Below are 19,464 nucleotides of genomic sequence, written 5' to 3'. Positions count from 1 at the left end.
TAAAATGGGTTTGAACTAAAAAAAAAAACACTATTTAAATTAAACTATTATTATTTATTTAATTAATTTATTTTATTATTATTATTATTATTATTATTATCATAGAAATTTGTCGTTTTCTTGTAAAGTGGGTTTGAGGAAAGACATTTTTAAATTATACTACTTTTATTTATTTATTATTATTATTATAGAAATTACTTGAACTTTGAAAAAAACACTATTTTAAATTATTATTATTGTTGTTGTTGTTGTTGTTGTTATTATGTAAAGTGGGTTTAAACTTTGAAAAAACACTATTTAAATTAAACTATTTTTATTATTAATATTATAGAAAGTTGTTATTTTCTTGTTAAGTGGGTTTGAACTTAAAACACTATTTAAATAAAACTATTATTATTTATTTATTTAATTATTATTATTATAGAAATAGGTAGTTTTCTTGTAAAGTGGGTTTGAGGAAAGACATTTTTAAATTAAACTTATCATTTATTTATTTATTTATTTATTTATTATTATATTATATCGTTTTTCTTGTAAAGCGGGTTTAACCTTTAAAAAACACTAAGTTAAACTATTATTATTAATAATCTAAAGGTCACTTTGCAAGAAAAATACAATTATTTAATTGTATTATTTTATTAATTTATACATTATTGTTATTATTATAGAAATGTGTTACTTGTAAAAGCTTTGAAAAACTAAATTTTACAGAAAATATTATTACTTTTAATTTTAAAATATTTAATATTTAAAATATTGTTTTAAACATTTAGATATAAATATATTTGCTGGCATTTAAAATGCATGATTTTACTCTTACATGTAGTTTTATATTGACTCTTAATATGAAGTGACAATCTTTGAAACAGGAGGGTAGAACATAATTTATTGATGCTGCAGTGCATGCTGGGGGGTCACAAATCAGGAACATTGCACAATAGGAAATAATTTATTTACACTAGTTCTGTGAGGCTAGTTGGGACAACCTTTGCAGAATCTTTGGGGAATTTCCATTTATGCTGCACTAAAATATCAATCATTCATGTCTACACTGTGTCTTTTCCTAAATCTAAGTCTCTCTCTCAGGTACCCATGTGATGGAGGGATCAGGCAGGATGCTGGTGACCGCAGTTGGAGTTAACTCTCAGAGTGGCATCATATTCACTCTGCTGGGAGCCGGGGAAGGGGAAGAGGAGAAGAAAGAGAAGAAAGGTAGGTGTGAGAAGGATGAGCATCAAACGCCAAGCAAAACACACCGTAATGCTCAGAGAAAATGCTGAGGCTAGTGTAGGATGTAGTGAGAATGTCTGCACACGTTGTGAGTAGCACGACCAGACAGTACAGAATGGAGAGAGAGGGGGTGGGAGATCCTTACATAAGACAGAGATGGGTTGGAGATGAATGGAGGACCAGTGGGCTCGGAGCCTGCAGGAATATTTATGAATGGTAAGACGTGCAAGAGAGACAAGCAGAGCAAACTTTATGGCCCATGTCATGGGTAATTTAACCTGCAGCCAACAGAGAGGAGACTGGAGTGAAGGGAATAGAGAAGGATTAGGAGTTATATTGGAGGAGGCTGATTAATTATTCAGAGAAAGGGAACGAAAGAGAGAGAAACAGAGAGAGGGAGAGAGAGCAAAGGTTGGATGTGGGTGGATGAAGGATGAAGTGGCGCCATGTTCTGTTACTGTCCCACTGAATCGCTCTATGTGTGTCATCAGCCACCCAACGGACTTAGAACTGCCTCACAATCACATCTGAATTGTCTTTTTTGCTTTTGCAAATGCGATTTGTAATATTTCTAAATCTTTTCTGATATCCATAATTGTAGATTAGTGGAATGTACATATCAACAACCATTTTTATTCACAGTTTAAAGTGATAGTACACCCAAAAATGAACATTCTGTCATTAATTACTCACCTTCATGTCGTTCCAAACCTTAACCTATAAGACCGTTGTTCATCTTCGAAACGCAAATTAAGGTATTTTTGATGAAATCCGAGTGCTTTTCTTACCCATGCGTCGTGGTACTCTCCTGAACGCGCGTCGAAGACTGACACGGAAGAGAAGAAATTATTGAATAAAGTTATTTTAGTTTTCTTTGTGCACAAAAAGTAGTTTTGTAGCTTCATAAAATTACAGTTGAATCACTGATGGACTATTTTATCAATGTCTTTACTGGGCCTTGAATCTAGGCAGGGACATAAAACTCTCGAATTTCATCAAAAATATCTTAATTTGTATTTCAAAGATGAACATTCGAAGGCTTGGAATGACATGAGGGTTATAAATGACAGAATTGAATTTTTTTTGGTGAACTATCCCTTTAAGATTTGAAGTTAAAATCAATGTGAATGCATGAGGGATAGTGTATATTTAGTTTTTGTTTTGTTTTGTTTAAAAAAAATCTATGTTAGGGCAATCAATAAATAAATAAATTAAAGTAATTATTCAATATGACGATCAGTCAAATTAATCGCAAAATTGTAGTAATTTTGTTGTGTTTTTGTCATTTTAGTACTTGTTTTCAAATATGTGTACATAGTTTTTATTCATTTTATTTGTTTAAGTTTACCAAATTAAATTAAATTGTAAATAAAAAAATCAGACACATAATTACTAGAGGCATATTTATTATTCATTATTATATTTATTTATTATTTTATTAAGTAAAATAACACTACACAGAAGGTTGGGTTGAACATTTAACCCATCCACTGGGTTTGTCTATATTTCACCTAGTGCTGAGTTGTTTTTAACCCAGCCTTTTTGATAAATGTTGCCTTTCAACTATAGCTGAAATAAAATAAGTTTTATAATATTATTTCAGTTAAAATTTGTTTTATTTCAAGTAACTTTTTTTTTCAATTTCCATTTAAGCTTCTCCTTTAGCTTTAGTTAAGTAGAATAACTCTGTTGCCGAGTAAAGCCCCGCAATGATGGTAATTCAAAGACATTATAAAAGAGTAACTCAATGAGTAGATCAATATATTATTTGCTTCACAAAGTAGATTCACACTAGATGTGCTTTTATTCTTTCTGCAGTATTTTTTTTTAAATTGTTGATCTATATCTTTGGCCATTTCACAGTTTTTCAACATATTGCACCATGAGTGCTGCGTTTTATGACACTGTAATTGAAAGGTAGTTAAAACACATCTCAAGATCCTGCCATTCTGTTCCATTCTGTAGCTTGTGGATCTTTGCTTAATCACAGTAAATTAACTAGATTACTAATTTGCTAATTTAACTAGAACATTGACAGCCCAAAAAACGGTTACACAAGAATTAGAAAACACTCTTTTACATAGAGCAGAATTGTCTTGCTGGAAAGTCACACTGATGAAGTACTGTTAGTAATTTTGTATTTAAGGGAACCCTGGCTATTAAGACTTGTATAGCTTAATATAACATAAATGATGTCTCTTACTAAAATATGTAGTAGAAAACACATAATTTACATTATTTTTAAAAATCCACATCGTTATATACATGTTTTAGACTATGGAGGGCACCTTTTATTGATTACGTAAAATGGTTGCACCAACGACTTATATAGGAACTTATATAGGAACCGACTATATAGGAAGACTGTGCACTCCTATTATTAATGAATGGAAGAAAGTGTAAAGCCCAGTATAAATGTGTAATTTCGAAATGAAAGAGCTAATGTCACTACAGCTGCTGTTAGAAGCTCCGGTTCCTATAGAAACAGGCAACATTCGCAAACTCGCCCAAAGTTTGACTGCATCATGACTGCGCATTGGCTGGTCTAGCATCAAAAACAAGCTTTTTTTTATCGCTACTGGAGCATAAGGAACAACATTTATGAGGCAGTTGTCGGATTTCATTGGTGTTTTCAAATATGAAATTTAATCGTAAACTTGGTGAACAGTTTTGGAGAATTTGATGTTTCCACATTCAAACAGATAGGAACTGCACTGGCATGTCTAAGAGGCGATTTCAAAGATGGCCACCAAGTGAAATGCCCTTTGTCTTTGGTTACTGGCACTGAGCTACACTCTTAAAAATAAATGTGCTTCACAATGCCATAGAAGAACCTTTTTTGTCTAAATGGTTCCATATAGAACCTTTAACATCTGAAGAACCTTTATGTTTCACAAAAGGTTCTTTGTGGCACTAGAAGGTTTTTTAGATTATAAAAATGTAAGAAAGAGATGGTTCTTTAGAGAACCTTTGACTGAATTGTTCTTTGTGGAACGAAAAATGGTTCTTCTATGGCATTGCTGTAAAGAACCATTTATTCTTAGGAGTGTGCACTATTTTTACCGTAACACAACTCGGAAAATAAAATTCAGATACTATGACCACAACTACTGAAAGAGCTTATAGGTGGCGATTGATATAAGCCAAATATCATCTATTTTTCCACACAAAAGAGTCTGAATGCACCTGGACATTGAATAAAATCCATGCTGAGAAGCTCCTTCAGTGGCCACAGCGTCATGACAAGCGTCACTTGTAAGCTCTTTCAGTAGCTGTGGTCTACCCAAATTCTCAAAGGCATCAGGGCTAATGTGGAGAGAACACAAACGCTGGTCTTTAGGAAGGTTTATTTGTCCAAAGGCATCTTCCCATTCTTTTCCCTTCTCTTCTTATCACTAGAAAAGCAGTGGAGACTTATCACTTGCATCGCTTCTCTTGTTGCTCTTTGTCTGGAAATTACAACCAAAAGCCGCACAATGTATTTTGTTCTCTAAATTGGGTTGCAGTGAAAATAGCAACAGGTAGCGCCAGTAGCTCAATGAGTGCAACAATTCTACAGAATCAAAATAAAGGCACCCCCAATAGTCCAAAATATGTATAAAACAATGTGGATTTTTTTAAATAACATCAATCTTTCATAGGTTTTCTACTACAAATTGTAGTAAGAGACATCAATTATGTTATAGTAAGGCATACAAGTCTTAACACCCAGGGTTTCCTTTAACAACCTACATAGAGTGCAGTTGTGGCTTTTTCCAGTTTCCCTTATTACCACATGATCATCATTAATTTCTCTTTTTTTCTCACCTCTACCACCACCCAATCCTAACAATTTCCCACGATCCCCCTCCTCCACACCTGCATTATCCCTTTGTTTCACTATCCAATCAGAGGACAGTAGTTACTCACTAACAACTATGGCCAAACCGACTGGCATCACCAATGGTACGTAATCCACAGCCCTGTTGTTTTGAGTCCACTGGAGTTACAGAACACCTTCAGCATAGATGAAGTGTCTACACTCAGCACTAAAACCCCCCAAAATTGTAGTGGAGCGCATTCACAGGTTTAACATGTCATAGTTTAAGAGCTCAGCTCAATGTGTGTGCCGTATGTTTGCGTTTGTGAGTCTGTTTCCATAGTTCTGTGCGCTCCCATTTTCCCCACTCAAGAACACTGTGTGCCCTGTCTCTCATTCTGTCTCTGTCTGTCGCTTTTTATTCCCTTGTTCCCCCTCTATCTCTCTCTCTCTCTTTCCCTCTCTCTCTGTCTTTCTCTCTCACAGGCAAGCAGCCAGAGGCAGCTGTGGAGACCAATCAGAATAAAGGTACCACAGGGATAGTAGAGTAGATGAATGGAGCGAATGAGGGGTTAATTATTTTCTTGTTGTGGAACATTTCTGTGGACTCCTCAGCTACGCTGTTGCTATATGAGGATAGCAACGGGAAATATAAGCGCTGATACCATGTATGCACACAGCCACAAGCACACTCTTTGTGTAACATCGCACACGGTTGCTCGACGGCATACATGACGACCGCATTCTTGCGTAGTACATTGCAACCGTAGTTCATTGTTTCCGGTGTCGAGGAAAAGCACCCAAACACATTTTGCTGAATAGTGCCAGCTCTGTAGAACTCGAGAACTTGTTGTCTCAGTGTTTATGCTGTGCGTGTCCACATTTGTCTTGCTTTCCTTCGTTGTGTGTCCAGTGTGTGTGTATACGCCACTTTCATCGTAAACATTCGATGTGTGGCATGAAGGTATTCAGAGCTTTGAATGAGTCTCGTTCATGCCGGAGGCCTCTCACGAAGCCTCTGAGTTGTGACACGACAGATTTGTTGTCCATATGTAGTGACGCTAACTCATGTCCCGCCCACCAGCCAAAAAGCAGGATGGAGCCGTTGCCATGGAGATGCAGCCTCTGAAGAGTGCGGAGGGCGGAGAAGTGGAGGAGAGAGAGAAGAAAAAAGCCAACGTGCCCAAGAAGGAGAAGTCTGTACTGCAGGGCAAACTCACCAAACTGGCTGTACAGATTGGCAAAGCAGGTGCGTGGGACTTCATGTGGCCAATTACGAGGTGATATCATATGGAAAGATAAATCACCTCACTCTGACACACTTACACTCTGCTGTGCTGATTTTGTTGTTTTTTTATTTGTTATCCTCATACAAAGCTATATTCAGATTTGAAGAATGTTACTTAAAGCTTAAAGCTTGTTACTTAAATGCATTACAAGTAACGCGAGTTACATAATCAGATCCTTATGTATTTAATCCCATTTTATTAACCAGTGTATTGTCTGCTGACCTTCGATGATCCAATTCAACCACACTTATAAGCAAAAATTACTCATTACCACTTTTTTTTATTGCTGAAGAGTGTTGAACTTTCTTTTCATGTGTTCTACCAAATAGATGTGACTTTACTTTTCCTTTAGGCTTGTAGTGTGTTCATTTGCCAAAAATATAACTTTTTATATTAAAAACAAACAAGCAAGCCTTGCCCAGATTTAAAAAGTAACGCAAAAGCAATGTAATGCATTACTTTCAATAAAAAGTAACTAAGTAACATAAATAGTTACTTTTTTAAGCAGTAACGCAATATTGCATTACTAATAATATTAATATTATATTACATAAAAGTAACTTTCCCCAGCACTGAGTGTGACAGTATTCTCTTACTTCCTAAAAAAGTAACTATTTGAGCTGGATTTTTTATGCATGTTATATTACTTTTGTGCTACATTTCCTCACTGGTAACTGATAAAGCACTTGCTAATTGTGTTACATTGTTACTTGTTATAGAATGTAACATTGTTACTTTAGTTACATATTCTTTCAAATAATTGAGTGGAAGTGCTGATTAACTGCATTACTTTGTTACGTAAATTGTGTTACATTGTTACTTTTTATAAAATGTAACACATTACTTTTGTTATATATTTGTTACCTTTGTTACTTTTTATGAGAGGTAACGTGTTAAATTTTGTGCTACATTTTCTGACTGTTAATTTAGAGGAAGCCTCTTGCTAACTGTTTTACATTGTTACTTTTATGAAAAGTAAAATGTTATTTTTCATGGAATGTAACACATTGTGTTACTTTCATTACATATTCTCACTAGTAATGGAGTGTAAGTCCTGATTTATTGTGTTACTTTTTATGGAAAGTAACGTTAAATTTTGTGCTACTTTTTCTCAATGTTAACTCAAAAAAGGTACCAGATAATTGTGTTACAATGTTATTATTCATGGAATGTAACACATTGTGTTACTTGTTACATATTCTCACCAGTAATGGAGTGCAAGTCCTGATTAATTGTGTTCGTTTTAATGGAAAGTAATATGTTACATTTTGTCACTATTAGCTAAGAGGAAGTACCAGCTAATTGTCTTACATTGTTATTTTTCATAGAATGTAGCACATTTTAATTTTACATATTCTCACCGCTATTGAGAAAAATAGCAGACTAATGAATTTGCTACTTGTTATGGAAAATAATAGGGCTGCCCTCGACTAAAGATTTTTCTGATCAACTAGTAGTCGTTCATTTTAAGCACGTTTATTAATAAACCATATAAATCATAATAATGAGCCTTTTTAATTGCCTACATAGCCTAATAAGCGCTCAAGCACATGCACACACAGAAAAGCTTGCCACAGCCCACCAGCAGATTTATGAATTATGAAATTATGAATGTGTCAAGGAAAAACAGCAAGGAGACTGCATTAACATTTTAATAATTTATTGATAAACTAGTGCTTTCTTTGTTTTCAGCTTAAGAGATGAAGTAGGCAACATTGACAACATTGTCATCTCCACAATAGTGAGGCGCCTGTATACATGTTTCATACGGATTACATAACCTGAGAATATTTGTTTTCTATTTAAATTAATTCATTTAAAAGTAGACAGTTCACTCTTTATAGCCATGTCTGTAAGGCACGTATACACAGAGTTTTAGAGTTTCGCGCTCAAGGTCACAGAGACTGAGCAGAAAATGCTGTTTGCTTTCATTATTTTACAAAAGCAAAATGTTTCGTTGTTATTCTGAACACAAACAAATAAATGTAGAGTCTTTACAGATTCGAAAGATGTATTACTTTTATCTGTATGACCAAAAACGACCGTACCGATGCCTCCATCTGTCATGCAGTGAGCATGCTGTTCAGCTTCCACACTTTGTACAGACACTTGAAAAGCACACATTTTTCTATGTTAACATTAGATTGAGCTGCCATGTAAAGTTGCTACTACATACATCTTTCAGATTAAAAATAAGGCCTTATTTGAAGTTGATAAATGATAGGTGAGCATTTGGATGTCCTGCCCTATGTACTATATTAGACCAGCTGTTAACAATCTGTCCGTCACATACTGCATAACTTTGCATCTTTCTGTGGAATTTTAGTTTTTCTGCGACTAAGCAAGAAAAGCTAAATGTTGGTTGAACAAGCCTCTTCTCGTCGATTTACAGTTAGTCAGCTGTTAGAGGGCAGCCCAAGAAATGAATGTGTTAAGTTACTTTTGTGCTACATTTGACACTGTTAACTGAGCAGAAGCACTGAAAGTAAAAAAAGTGTTGTGACAAGTATGGTAACCCATGTTCGCAATTTGTGTGACCTTCGGGTTACAAGTCCAACTCACTAACTATTAGGCCACAGTTTTGTAATGTTGTTACTTTTTATGAAAAGTAATGTCAAGCATGTCAATCACAATAGTTTATCATACACACAAAAAATTATCATACAGAAAGTCAAAGAAAAGTTTAGTTTATGTTCATGAGACCTAACTACTTTTGATAAGTAATTAATTTATAGTCAATAGATACTGACTATAGATTGATCTGTAAGTATCCTTTATTATTCTGTTTTGTTTGTAGGTCTTGTGATGTCAGCCATTACAGTTATCATCCTGGTGCTGTACTTTGTAATCGAGACATTTGTGGTGGAGGGGCATAGCTGGTTGCCTCAGTGCACGCCCATCTACGTGCAGTATTTTGTCAAATTCTTTATCATTGGTGTGACTGTGCTGGTGGTAGCTGTGCCCGAGGGTCTTCCCCTTGCTGTTACCATCTCCCTGGCCTATTCAGTTAAGGTGAGAGAGAACAGGTGCACTGTGTGTGTGTGTGTGTGTGTGTGTGTGTGTGTGTGTGTGTGTGTGTGTGTGTGTGTGTGTGTGTAAAAAGCAAATCAACTGTATTGTACAGCTAACAGATTACATAAGCAAATTTAAACAAAATAAACACATTTTTAATTGGATGTTTATTCATGTAATATTTTCATCATGTCTTGCTTTTGTTAGCATTGTTTTTTCACCACCCAAATCTACTGTTGTTGCTAATACAGAAAATGATGAAGGACAATAACCTAGTGCGTCACTTGGATGCCTGTGAGACAATGGGCAATGCCACTGCCATCTGCTCTGACAAGACTGGCACCCTAACCACCAACCGGATGACTGTAGTGCAGGCCTACATCAATGACCAACACTTCCGTGAGGTCCCAGACCCCAGCCAGATCAATCCCAACACCCTAGAGACGATTATTAATGCTATAGCTATCAACTGCGCCTATACCTCCAAGATCGTGGTGAGTTTTTTTTTAAATCCAGCCTCTGCTAGTTTTAGCTGGTTAAGCCCTGGCTGAAATGGTCTTCACATGGTCTAGCTGGACTCCCAGCCTGTTTTTTTTTTTCAGGAAGGAAGCATTGTTATTAAGAATTTACTGTTGTACTGGCTTGTCAAATAGAAATAGAAACCTTTCCAGTCCAATTCTTTTCATTTTCTCTCCTTGCTTCATTTCAATTCTCATTCAGCCACCAGATGTGGAAGGTGGTCTGCCCAAGCAAGTTGGTAATAAGACAGAGTGTGGTCTGCTGGGCTTCCTGCTGGACTTGAAGAGAGACTACGTCCCTGTGAGAGAGCAGATCCCAGAGGAGAAGCTCTACAAAGTCTACACTTTCAACTCTGTACGCAAGTCTATGAGCACTGTGGTGCAGATGCCGGATGGAAATTTCCGGCTCTACAGCAAAGGAGCCTCTGAGATTTTGCTGAAAAAGTTAGTAAACCACATTGGGATTAAAACCGTCAGTCTTTTGTTGGTTGTCATTAAACACCTCTTTTTGACCTTCCTGCTTTCTCTTTCACCACAGGTGTTCCTCAATACTTGGTGCCAATGGTGAAGCACGAAGCTTCAAGCCACGGGACCGAGATGAGATGGTAAAAAAAGTGATCGAGCCCATGGCGTGCGAAGGCCTGCGAACCATCTGCATCGGTTATCGAGATCTCCCCTGCGACCCCGAGCCTGACTGGGAAAACGAAGCTGAAATTGTCACCGATCTGATCTGCATTGCAGTCGTCGGGATTGAAGATCCTGTTCGACCTGAGGTACAGTATGCAGTAAAAACATGTTTCCTGTATCTTCAGAATGCGTTTTCCCTTGTCAACATTTCTCTGCTCCCTCCGCAGGTCCCTGAAGCCATTCGCAAGTGTCAGAGGGCAGGCATCACTGTGCGCATGGTCACCGGCGACAACATCAACACGGCACGAGCAATTGCTGCCAAGTGCGGCATCATTCAGCCTGGGGATGACTTTCTGTGCCTGGAGGGTAAAGACTTCAACCGAAGAATCAGGAATGAGAAAGGAGAGGTTCGTGAAAATTGAATCTTAGACGTCTCAGCACCAAACCAATGCAGACTAAACTGAATCATGGATGTCTGTGTTCTGTGTATGTGCATTTGTGTGTGTGTGTTCGTGTTATAGATTGAGCAGGAGAGGATTGATAAGATCTGGCCCAAGCTCAGAGTCCTTGCACGTTCTTCCCCCACGGACAAACACACTCTCGTAAAAGGTGGGATGCTCTTTCTACTCATCGTTCTCAATCTCATTCTCACTTGCTTGAATCTTACTGTACACTACCATGTATGGTATGAGAGTCATGTAGTGGCCAAAATTTTTTAACTTATATGTCAAGCTGGACCACAAAACCAGTCTTAATGGGATATTTAAAAAAAAAAACGTTACGCATCAACGTGCTCTGGCATAGAAGCGATCTGTTGTGCGTATACGTCACTCATTGTTTAAACAATGCATACAGATTGTGGGTACGACGGTCACTCAGAATGGCTCCTGATTGTTGCAACCAATTAAAAACGAAAAGTTTACATTTGCTTGCGTTGGAGATTTTGTAAATTTTTGATTTTTGATAATTTTTGATATTAAAGAACTTAATTTGGACAACTTTAAAGGTGATTTTCTATTTATAATATTTAGAATTTTTTTGTACCCTCAGATTCCAGATTTTCAAATAGTTGTTTCTCAGCCAAACAAAGCATACATGAATGTATAAATCAAAATAAAAAAAAAATACCCTTATGACTGGTTTTATGGTCCAGGGTCACATATTTATATTTATATTTTATACTTATACACTACCAGTCAAAAGTTTTTGAACAGTAAGGTTTTTAAAAGAATTCTCTTCTGCTCACCCACCCTGCATTTATTTGATCCATAATACAGAAATAGCATTAATATTCTGAAGTGTGTTTACTATTTAAAACAACTGCTTTCGATTGTAATATATTTTAAAATGTAATTTATTCCTGTGATAAAAGCTACATGTTTAACATTATCACTCCAGTCTTTATTGTCACACGATCCTTCGGAAATCATTTTAATATGCTGATTTGCTGTTCAAGAAACATTTATTGTTATTACTATCAATATTTAAAACAGTTAAGTTTATTTTTTTTAGGATTCTTTAATGAATAGAAAGATCCAAAGATCAGCATTTATCTAAAATATAAGCTTTTGGAACATTATACACCATACTTTTTAAAAGCTTTAAGTCAGTATACCTTTTATTATACTGAAATTATAGACGTTAATACTATAATAGCAAGGATGTTTTAAATTGATCAAAAGTGATGATAAAGACATTTATAATGTTACAAAAGATTTCTATTTGAGACAAATGCTGTTTGTCTAAACTTGCTATTTATCAAAGGAACCTGAAAAAATTCTACTCACTTGTTTTCAACATAATAATAATAATAATAGTAATAATAATAAATGTTTTTGAGCAGCAAATCAGAATATTAGAATGATTTCTGAAGGATCATGTCATTGGAGTAATGATGCTAAAATTTCAGCTTTGAAATCATAGGAATAATTTACATTTTAAAATATATTCAAATAGAAAACAGTTCTTTTAAATAGTAAAAATATTTTAAAATTGTACTGTTTTTGCTGTGCTTTTGATCAAATAACTTCATATACATGAAGTAGCAGTGTATATTATATTTGTATTTCATACTTATATCTTAAATAGTTTTTACTCAACATTTTTAAATGTAATTTTTAATCACAATTTAAATAAATTTTGTATAGTTTTATTAATTTCTTTAGAATTGTAACCCTTTGACTGCAGCCCTACACACTTTAGAATAAACAGACATCTAAAAATATTTTAAAATATTTTAAGACCATCAGAAAGTTACACTTCTGTTGAAAGTTATTTAATTTAAATTTACATATAAATTAAATTTAATTAAGATGCATTTGTTTGATCAAAAATTCAATAAAACTTTAATATTATAAAATATAATTAGAATTTAAAACACCAATTTTCTGATTAATATATTTTAAAATGTAATTTATTCCTGTAATGCCAAAGCTGAGTTTTCAGCATCATTACTACAGTCTTCAAAATCACATGATCCTCCAGAAATCATTCTAATATGCTGATTTGATGCTCAAGAAACATTTTTAAGGATTCTCTGATCCATTTATTTAAAATATAAATCTTTTGTAACATTATAAATGTCTTCACTGTCAGTTTTGATCAGTGTGATGCATTCTAGCTAACCCTACTCTTTTAAACAATAGTGTACATTCAATAAAATGTGTCCAAATTGACTGGTGCAGTAGGGTATTCACAATGTAAATTTGACACTCAGTAGGGTGTTACATACAGTCAATTAAAATGCATCAGACTGATGAATTTCTGTTCTGTGGTGACAGTAGTTGTATTCAGTGATTGGTCAAGGTTATGTGCTAGCTGTAATTGTTTGCCGGGTGTTGATGCCATTGTGTAGGCATCATTGACAGCACTGTGTTGGAGCAGAGACAGGTGGTGGCCGTAACTGGTGATGGGACCAATGACGGACCTGCTCTCAAGAAGGCAGATGTGGGCTTTGCGATGGTAAGCATATCTGACGAACACTGCCCTCTAATCTATTCATATATTCGTCCTTCCATCCAAGAGGTAGTTAAGAGATGAGTAATGGTAAGAGATGAATATTGATTTATTAGAAGCTCTGCTTATATCATGTTCACGCAGTAAGGGTGTATAATAACACAGGAGAATAAAAGCCACTTTTCTCCAGTGAATCTGATTTTGATGCATGCGTTGCCTAAATCTCTCGCTCTTTCTCTCTCTTGTCGTCTCCAGGGTATAGCAGGCACTGATGTAGCTAAAGAAGCCTCTGACATCATCCTGACCGATGATAACTTCTCCAGCATTGTGAAGGCTGTCATGTGGGGCAGAAATGTGTATGACAGCATCTCAAAGTTCCTGCAGTTTCAGCTTACTGTCAATGTAGTGGCCGTCATCGTAGCTTTCACCGGGGCCTGCATTACACAGGTAGCGCACACACACTGAAACCACATTTAAAGGGATAGTTCACCCAAAAATGAAAATTTGATGTTTATCTGCTTACCCCCAATGCATCCGAGATGTAGGTGACTTTGTTTCCTCAGAAAAACACAAACGAAGAATTTTAATGAAAACCGGTGCAGTCTGCCAGCCTTATCATAGACGTGGATGGGCACCAAACCTTTAAAAGTAAACAAAAACATGCACAGACAAATCCAAATTACACTCTGCGGCTCGTGACGATACATTGATGTCTTAAGACACGAAATGATCGGTTTTTGTGAGAAACTGAACAGTATTTATATCATTTTTTACCTTTGATACACAGCCACGTCCATCTGTCATGAGCACGAGTTTGGCATCAGTCACGTCACATGTGCACGCGCTTCTGGCGTAGTATACGCAAACGCCGTAAGGGGAAATCAGTGAAAAGTCCCGGATGAGTTTGCACAAGCAAACGTAATCTTTTAGCTTTAAATCGGTTTAAACAATCAGGATACGCGCAAGTAATTACCATTTTGAATAGCCGCTATACCCACAATCTTTGTGCACTGTGGAAACAATGAGTGTCGTATTCATGCGACAGATCGCTTCCGGCGTTTGCGTATTCTACGACAGAGCGCGTGCACATGTGACGTGACTGATGCCAAACTCGTGCTCAGGAGAGATGGACGTGGCTGTGTATCAACGGTAAAAAATGATATAAATACTGTTCAGTTTCTCACATCAACGTATCAATGTATCGTCATCAATGTATCGTCACGAGCCGCAGGGTGTAATTTGGATTTGTCTGTGCATGTTTTTGTTTACTTTTAGAGGTTTGGTGCCCATCCACTGCCATTATATGACTTACAGACTGCACCGCTTTGAGTTAAAAATCTTCGTTTGTGTTTTTCTGAGGAAACAAAGTCACCTACATCTTGGATGCATTGGGGGTAAGCAGATAAACATCAAATTTTCATTTTTGGGTGAACTATCCCTTTAATATTGTTATTATGGTATCATAATATTTATTCATATTTTGAAGTTTTATTTTTTTGTTTTCAATTTAGTGTTATTCAGTTTTAGTAATTAATTGCTTCACTTGAATTTATTTAATTATTCTTTTTTAGTTAACGTTTTTGTGTAATATTTGTAATTTATTTTATTTAATCTTTATTTCAGTAACTGACAGTGAGTTTTATTAATATGCTATTATTGTACTTATTCATATTTTGAAGTTTTATTTTTAGCTTTCATTTTAATTGTAGTTTTAGTGATTTTGTGATTTGTCAGTTTTATCATTAAAAAAAGTCAATATAGCTTTAATTAATTTTATTTCAGATTTAGTTTTTTTTTTTTTGGCTTTAACTTATTTATTTATTTTTATTTTTTTAAGTACAGGTTTTTATGTAGTATTCACAATTTTATTTCATATTTATTTGAACTGAAAATGTTTTTATTAATATGCTACAATATAATCTATTAATTAATAATTTTATTTATTTGTTTTTTAGATCAAGTTTTTGTATTTGTGACTTATTGATTTCATTTTTATTTCAATAAGTGAAAATTATCTTTATTAATATGCTGTTATAGTATTTATTTATATTTTGAGGTTTTATTTTTAGCTTTCATTTTCAATTTTGTTTTAGTCATTTTGTGATTTTCTTTTTAAAATCTGTATAGCTTTAGTTCATTTTATTTCAGTTTAAGTTTTAGTAATTTATTGCTTCAACTTAAACATTTATTTAAATTTAAGTTTTTGTTTAATATTTGCAATTTATTGTATTTAATCTTTATTTCAACAACAAAAATTGTATTAATATGCTATTATAGTATTTATTCATATTTTGAGATTTCATTTTTAGTTTTCATTTTCAATTTAGTTTTAGTGATTTTGTGATATGTCAGTTTTATCATTTTTTTATATTTCAATATAGCTTTAATTTTATTTCAGTTTTAGTTTAAGTAATTTATTGCTTCAACTTAAACATATTAATTTTTGAAAAGTTTTTATGTAATATTTGTAATTTATTTTATATTTACTTTAATAACTGAAAATAATTTGTAATAATATGCTATTGTAGTATTTATTCATATTTTGAGGTTTTTCTTTTAGTTTTCATTTTTAAGTTTTAGTTTTAGTGTTTTTGTGATTTGTCAGTTTTATAATTTATTTTAAAAAGATATTTCTATATAGCTTTAAATAATTTTCAGTTTTAGTAATTTATTGTTTCAACTTAAACTTATTTATTAATTTTTTAAAGTTCAAGTTTTTATGTAATATTAGTTATTTATTTCATTTCATCTTTATGTCAATAACTGAAAATGATTTTTAATAATATGCTAGTTATGTTAGTTTTAATGATTTTGTGATTTGTCAGTTTTATCATTTAAAAAAAATCTATATAGCTTTAATTAATTTTATTTAAATTTTAGTTTTAGTAATTTATTGCTTCAACTTAAATATATTTATTTATCTAACTTTAATTTATTTTATGTAATCTTTATTTCAACAACTACAAATAATTTTTCATTAATATGCTGTTATAGTATTTATTAATATTTTAAGGTTTTACGTTTAGTTTTCTTTTTAATTTTAGTTTGTCATTTAGTGATTTGTCAGGTTTATCATTTTTTCCTATTTCTATATAGGTTTAATTAAATTTATTTTAGCTTTAGTTTTAGTAATTTATTACATAAACTTAAACTTATTTATTTATTGCTTTTTTAAATTTAGGTGTTTATGTAATATTTGTCATTTATTTTATTTCACATTTATTTTAATAACTGACAATGATTTTTATTAATATGCTATTGTACTATTTATTAATATTTTAAGGTTTTACATTTAGTTTGCTTTTTAATTTTTCAGTTTTAGTCATTTTGTGCTTTGTCAGTTTTATCTTCTTTTTTTAACATTTTCATATAGGTTTAATTAATTTTATTGAATGAACGTAAACTTATTTATTTATTTCTTTTTCAGTTTCAGTTTTAAGTTCAGGTTTTCATGTAATATTTGCAACTTATTTTATTCCAAATTTAATTCAATAACTGACCATTTTTATTAATATGCTATTATTATATTTATTCATATTTTGATGTTTTAATTTTAGCTTGAATAATTTTGTGGTTTGTCAGTTTTATCATAAAGAAAATCTATATAGCTTTAATTTTATTTCAGTTTTAGTAATTTATTGCTTTAACTTCATCTTATTTATTTATTCATTTGTAAGTTAAAGTTTTTATGTAATATTTGTAATTTATTTAATCTTTATTTAAAAAACTGAAAATATTTTTTTTATTAATATGCTATTATAGTATTTATTTATATTATGAGGTTTTATTTTTAGCTTTTAGTTTAATTTGAGTGATTTTGTGATTTGTCAGTTTTATCATTTTTTTAAATGATATTTCTATATAGGTTGATTTTTTTTGTTTTAGTTTTTGTCAAGCTTAAGATCAAGTTTTTAATTTTTTGTCATTTATTTTATTTCATATTTGTTTCAATAACTGACAATGACTTTTATTAATACTTTAAGGTTTATTTCTCATTTTTCATTTTAGTTTTAGAGACTTTGGGATTTGTCAGTTTTATCTTATTTTTAATATTCCTATGTAGCTTTAATTAATTTTAGTTCAGTTTTTCAGTGTTTTATTGCTTTTAAGTTAAAGTCTTTAATATTTTTAGTTTTAGTAACAACACTGACTCACTCAGCTCAATTGACAGCATTTGTTGTACAGTGTTGTTTACCTCAAATCATTTCTAATTGTCCCTCAAAAAATCTAATTGCAGTTATGCACTTACAACTGGGCCAATTTTTGGAGGACTTAAAAGCAGAAATGTGAAGCGTATACTTTCATAAAAGCACTTGCAGTCATTTTCTGTTAAAACATGTAATTTTAGGTGCTCGTCATTTTTCGTCATTCTAGAGTTTTAGGTGTCAGGTTGTCATGACAATGAAGTTGTAAAATTGGATCTAACTACGCAGAGAAGGTTAGTAAGTATTTTTCACACAGTCATATTAACACACATATTGTTTACAATTTAAGTCAATACTATTAAAACAGTGAGTATTTTAACATTGACTCATTCACTTCCATTGTAAGTGTCTATGAATATATTCCAGATATTTGCTTTTTTAACATTTTTTTTTTTTTTGTGGTAATGAACATTATGCCACAAGTGCTGTCAATTGAGCTTAACGTGTTGAACCTGGAATTTTCCTTTAGAAGTTCACCTGCATGACTTGTTATTTCATAGAGCTCCTGTTGCAGTTAATACTTCATTTACAAATACAAATGATTTGAAACAAGTGAAGATCATTTCACTCACTTCAAACATTGCATCCCCCCAAATCTCCTCAGATCAGTGTCGTTTGTTGTTTGTCGTTTGTCGTAGCCCGTAGCGTTGCAGTAAGTGTGAGACGGCCACTCTAGATGGCTGATAGCTCTGTGTCATGCAGGTTAGGAGAACAGACTGCATTGCACCTCTCGAAGAAAGCTGTAATTAAACCAGCCACTGAGCCCCCTGCTGGAGACTGCTGCTACTACACACACTTTTCTAGCCAAGAGCTAAATTCAGTCCCTTCATCAGTAATCTCTGTGTTTGTCTGTAGGATTCTCCACTAAAAGCAGTGCAGATGTTGTGGGTCAATCTGATCATGGACACCTTTGCCTCTTTGGCTCTTGCCACCGAGCCGCCCACCGAAGCTCTTCTGCTTAGGAAACCCTATGGCCGCAACAACCCCCTCATCTCGCTCACAATGATGAAGAACATCCTGGGTCATGGAGTCTATCAGCTCGTCATCATCTTCACCCTGCTGTTTGTCGGTAGGACAGAGAGTTCAAGAATCAATGTGTTGTTTTGCATTATTTATATGATGAATAACACAGGAATAATTACAATGAAACTCTTTACTGAAACTGTAGACGCCTACAGCTCAGAATTATAACATTATAGTATCAGATATGTTACATATGGTCTAATGGGAAAACAATGATTGCATAGTGAGTGCACCTTTAAAAAGGATTACTCTATTTCTAGAATAAAAAATTCCTGTTAATTTAGTCCCATGTCATCCAAGATATTTATGACTTTCTTTCTTTAGTCAAAATTAAATTAAGTTTTTGAGGTAAACGTTCCAGGATTTTCAGTTTCAATGCAGCTTCAAAGGGCTCTAAATGATCCAAGCCGAGGAATAAGGGTCTTACCTAGTGAAATGATCTGTCATTTTCTTTAAAAAAATTATATTTTACACTTTTTAACCACAAATGCTTGTCTTGTCTAGCTCTGTGATGCATACTCTTTGCACTCCTGTTCAAGACAGTTAAGGTATGTCGAAAAACTCCCATCTCAATTTCAGAATTCAACATCACTGTTTTTTGGTAAAGGCTGTTTGACCTTTGCTTCACTTTGTAAACACTGGGTCTGTACTTCTGCAGTGATGTAGGATGATTTTGAAGTTGGAGGAGAAAATAGACAAGATGAGCATTTGTGGTTAAAAAGTATATAAATTGTAAATTCTTTTTAATAAAATATCCGATTGTTTCGCTAGATAAGACCATTTTTCGTCAGCTGGGAATGTTGTAA

General features: G+C 33.5%; 1 protein-coding gene across 1 annotated transcript in view; it reads left to right on the top strand.

Annotated features, from left to right (window-relative positions):
- The window catches only part of atp2b3b (ATPase plasma membrane Ca2+ transporting 3b), an 89,116-nt gene that overhangs the window by 41,037 nt on the left and 28,615 nt on the right, over window positions 1–19,464 (top strand). The window contains exons 6-16 of the mRNA XM_073822667.1: window positions 1,087–1,212; window positions 6,114–6,278; window positions 9,116–9,330; window positions 9,582–9,824; window positions 10,051–10,292; window positions 10,387–10,621; window positions 10,703–10,882; window positions 10,997–11,084; window positions 13,330–13,436; window positions 13,686–13,877; window positions 18,491–18,700. Coding sequence (XP_073678768.1) covers window positions 1,087–1,212; window positions 6,114–6,278; window positions 9,116–9,330; window positions 9,582–9,824; window positions 10,051–10,292; window positions 10,387–10,621; window positions 10,703–10,882; window positions 10,997–11,084; window positions 13,330–13,436; window positions 13,686–13,877; window positions 18,491–18,700 — 2,003 coding nt within the window. The remainder of the gene's footprint in view (window positions 1–1,086; window positions 1,213–6,113; window positions 6,279–9,115; window positions 9,331–9,581; window positions 9,825–10,050; window positions 10,293–10,386; window positions 10,622–10,702; window positions 10,883–10,996; window positions 11,085–13,329; window positions 13,437–13,685; window positions 13,878–18,490; window positions 18,701–19,464) is intronic.

This window comes from Garra rufa, chromosome 18 (assembly GCF_049309525.1).
Source record: "Garra rufa chromosome 18, GarRuf1.0, whole genome shotgun sequence".
Classification (NCBI taxonomy): domain Eukaryota; kingdom Metazoa; phylum Chordata; class Actinopteri; order Cypriniformes; family Cyprinidae; genus Garra; species Garra rufa.
Note: the sequence above shows the minus strand (reverse complement) of the source record. Positions and strands in the feature narration are given on the sequence as shown.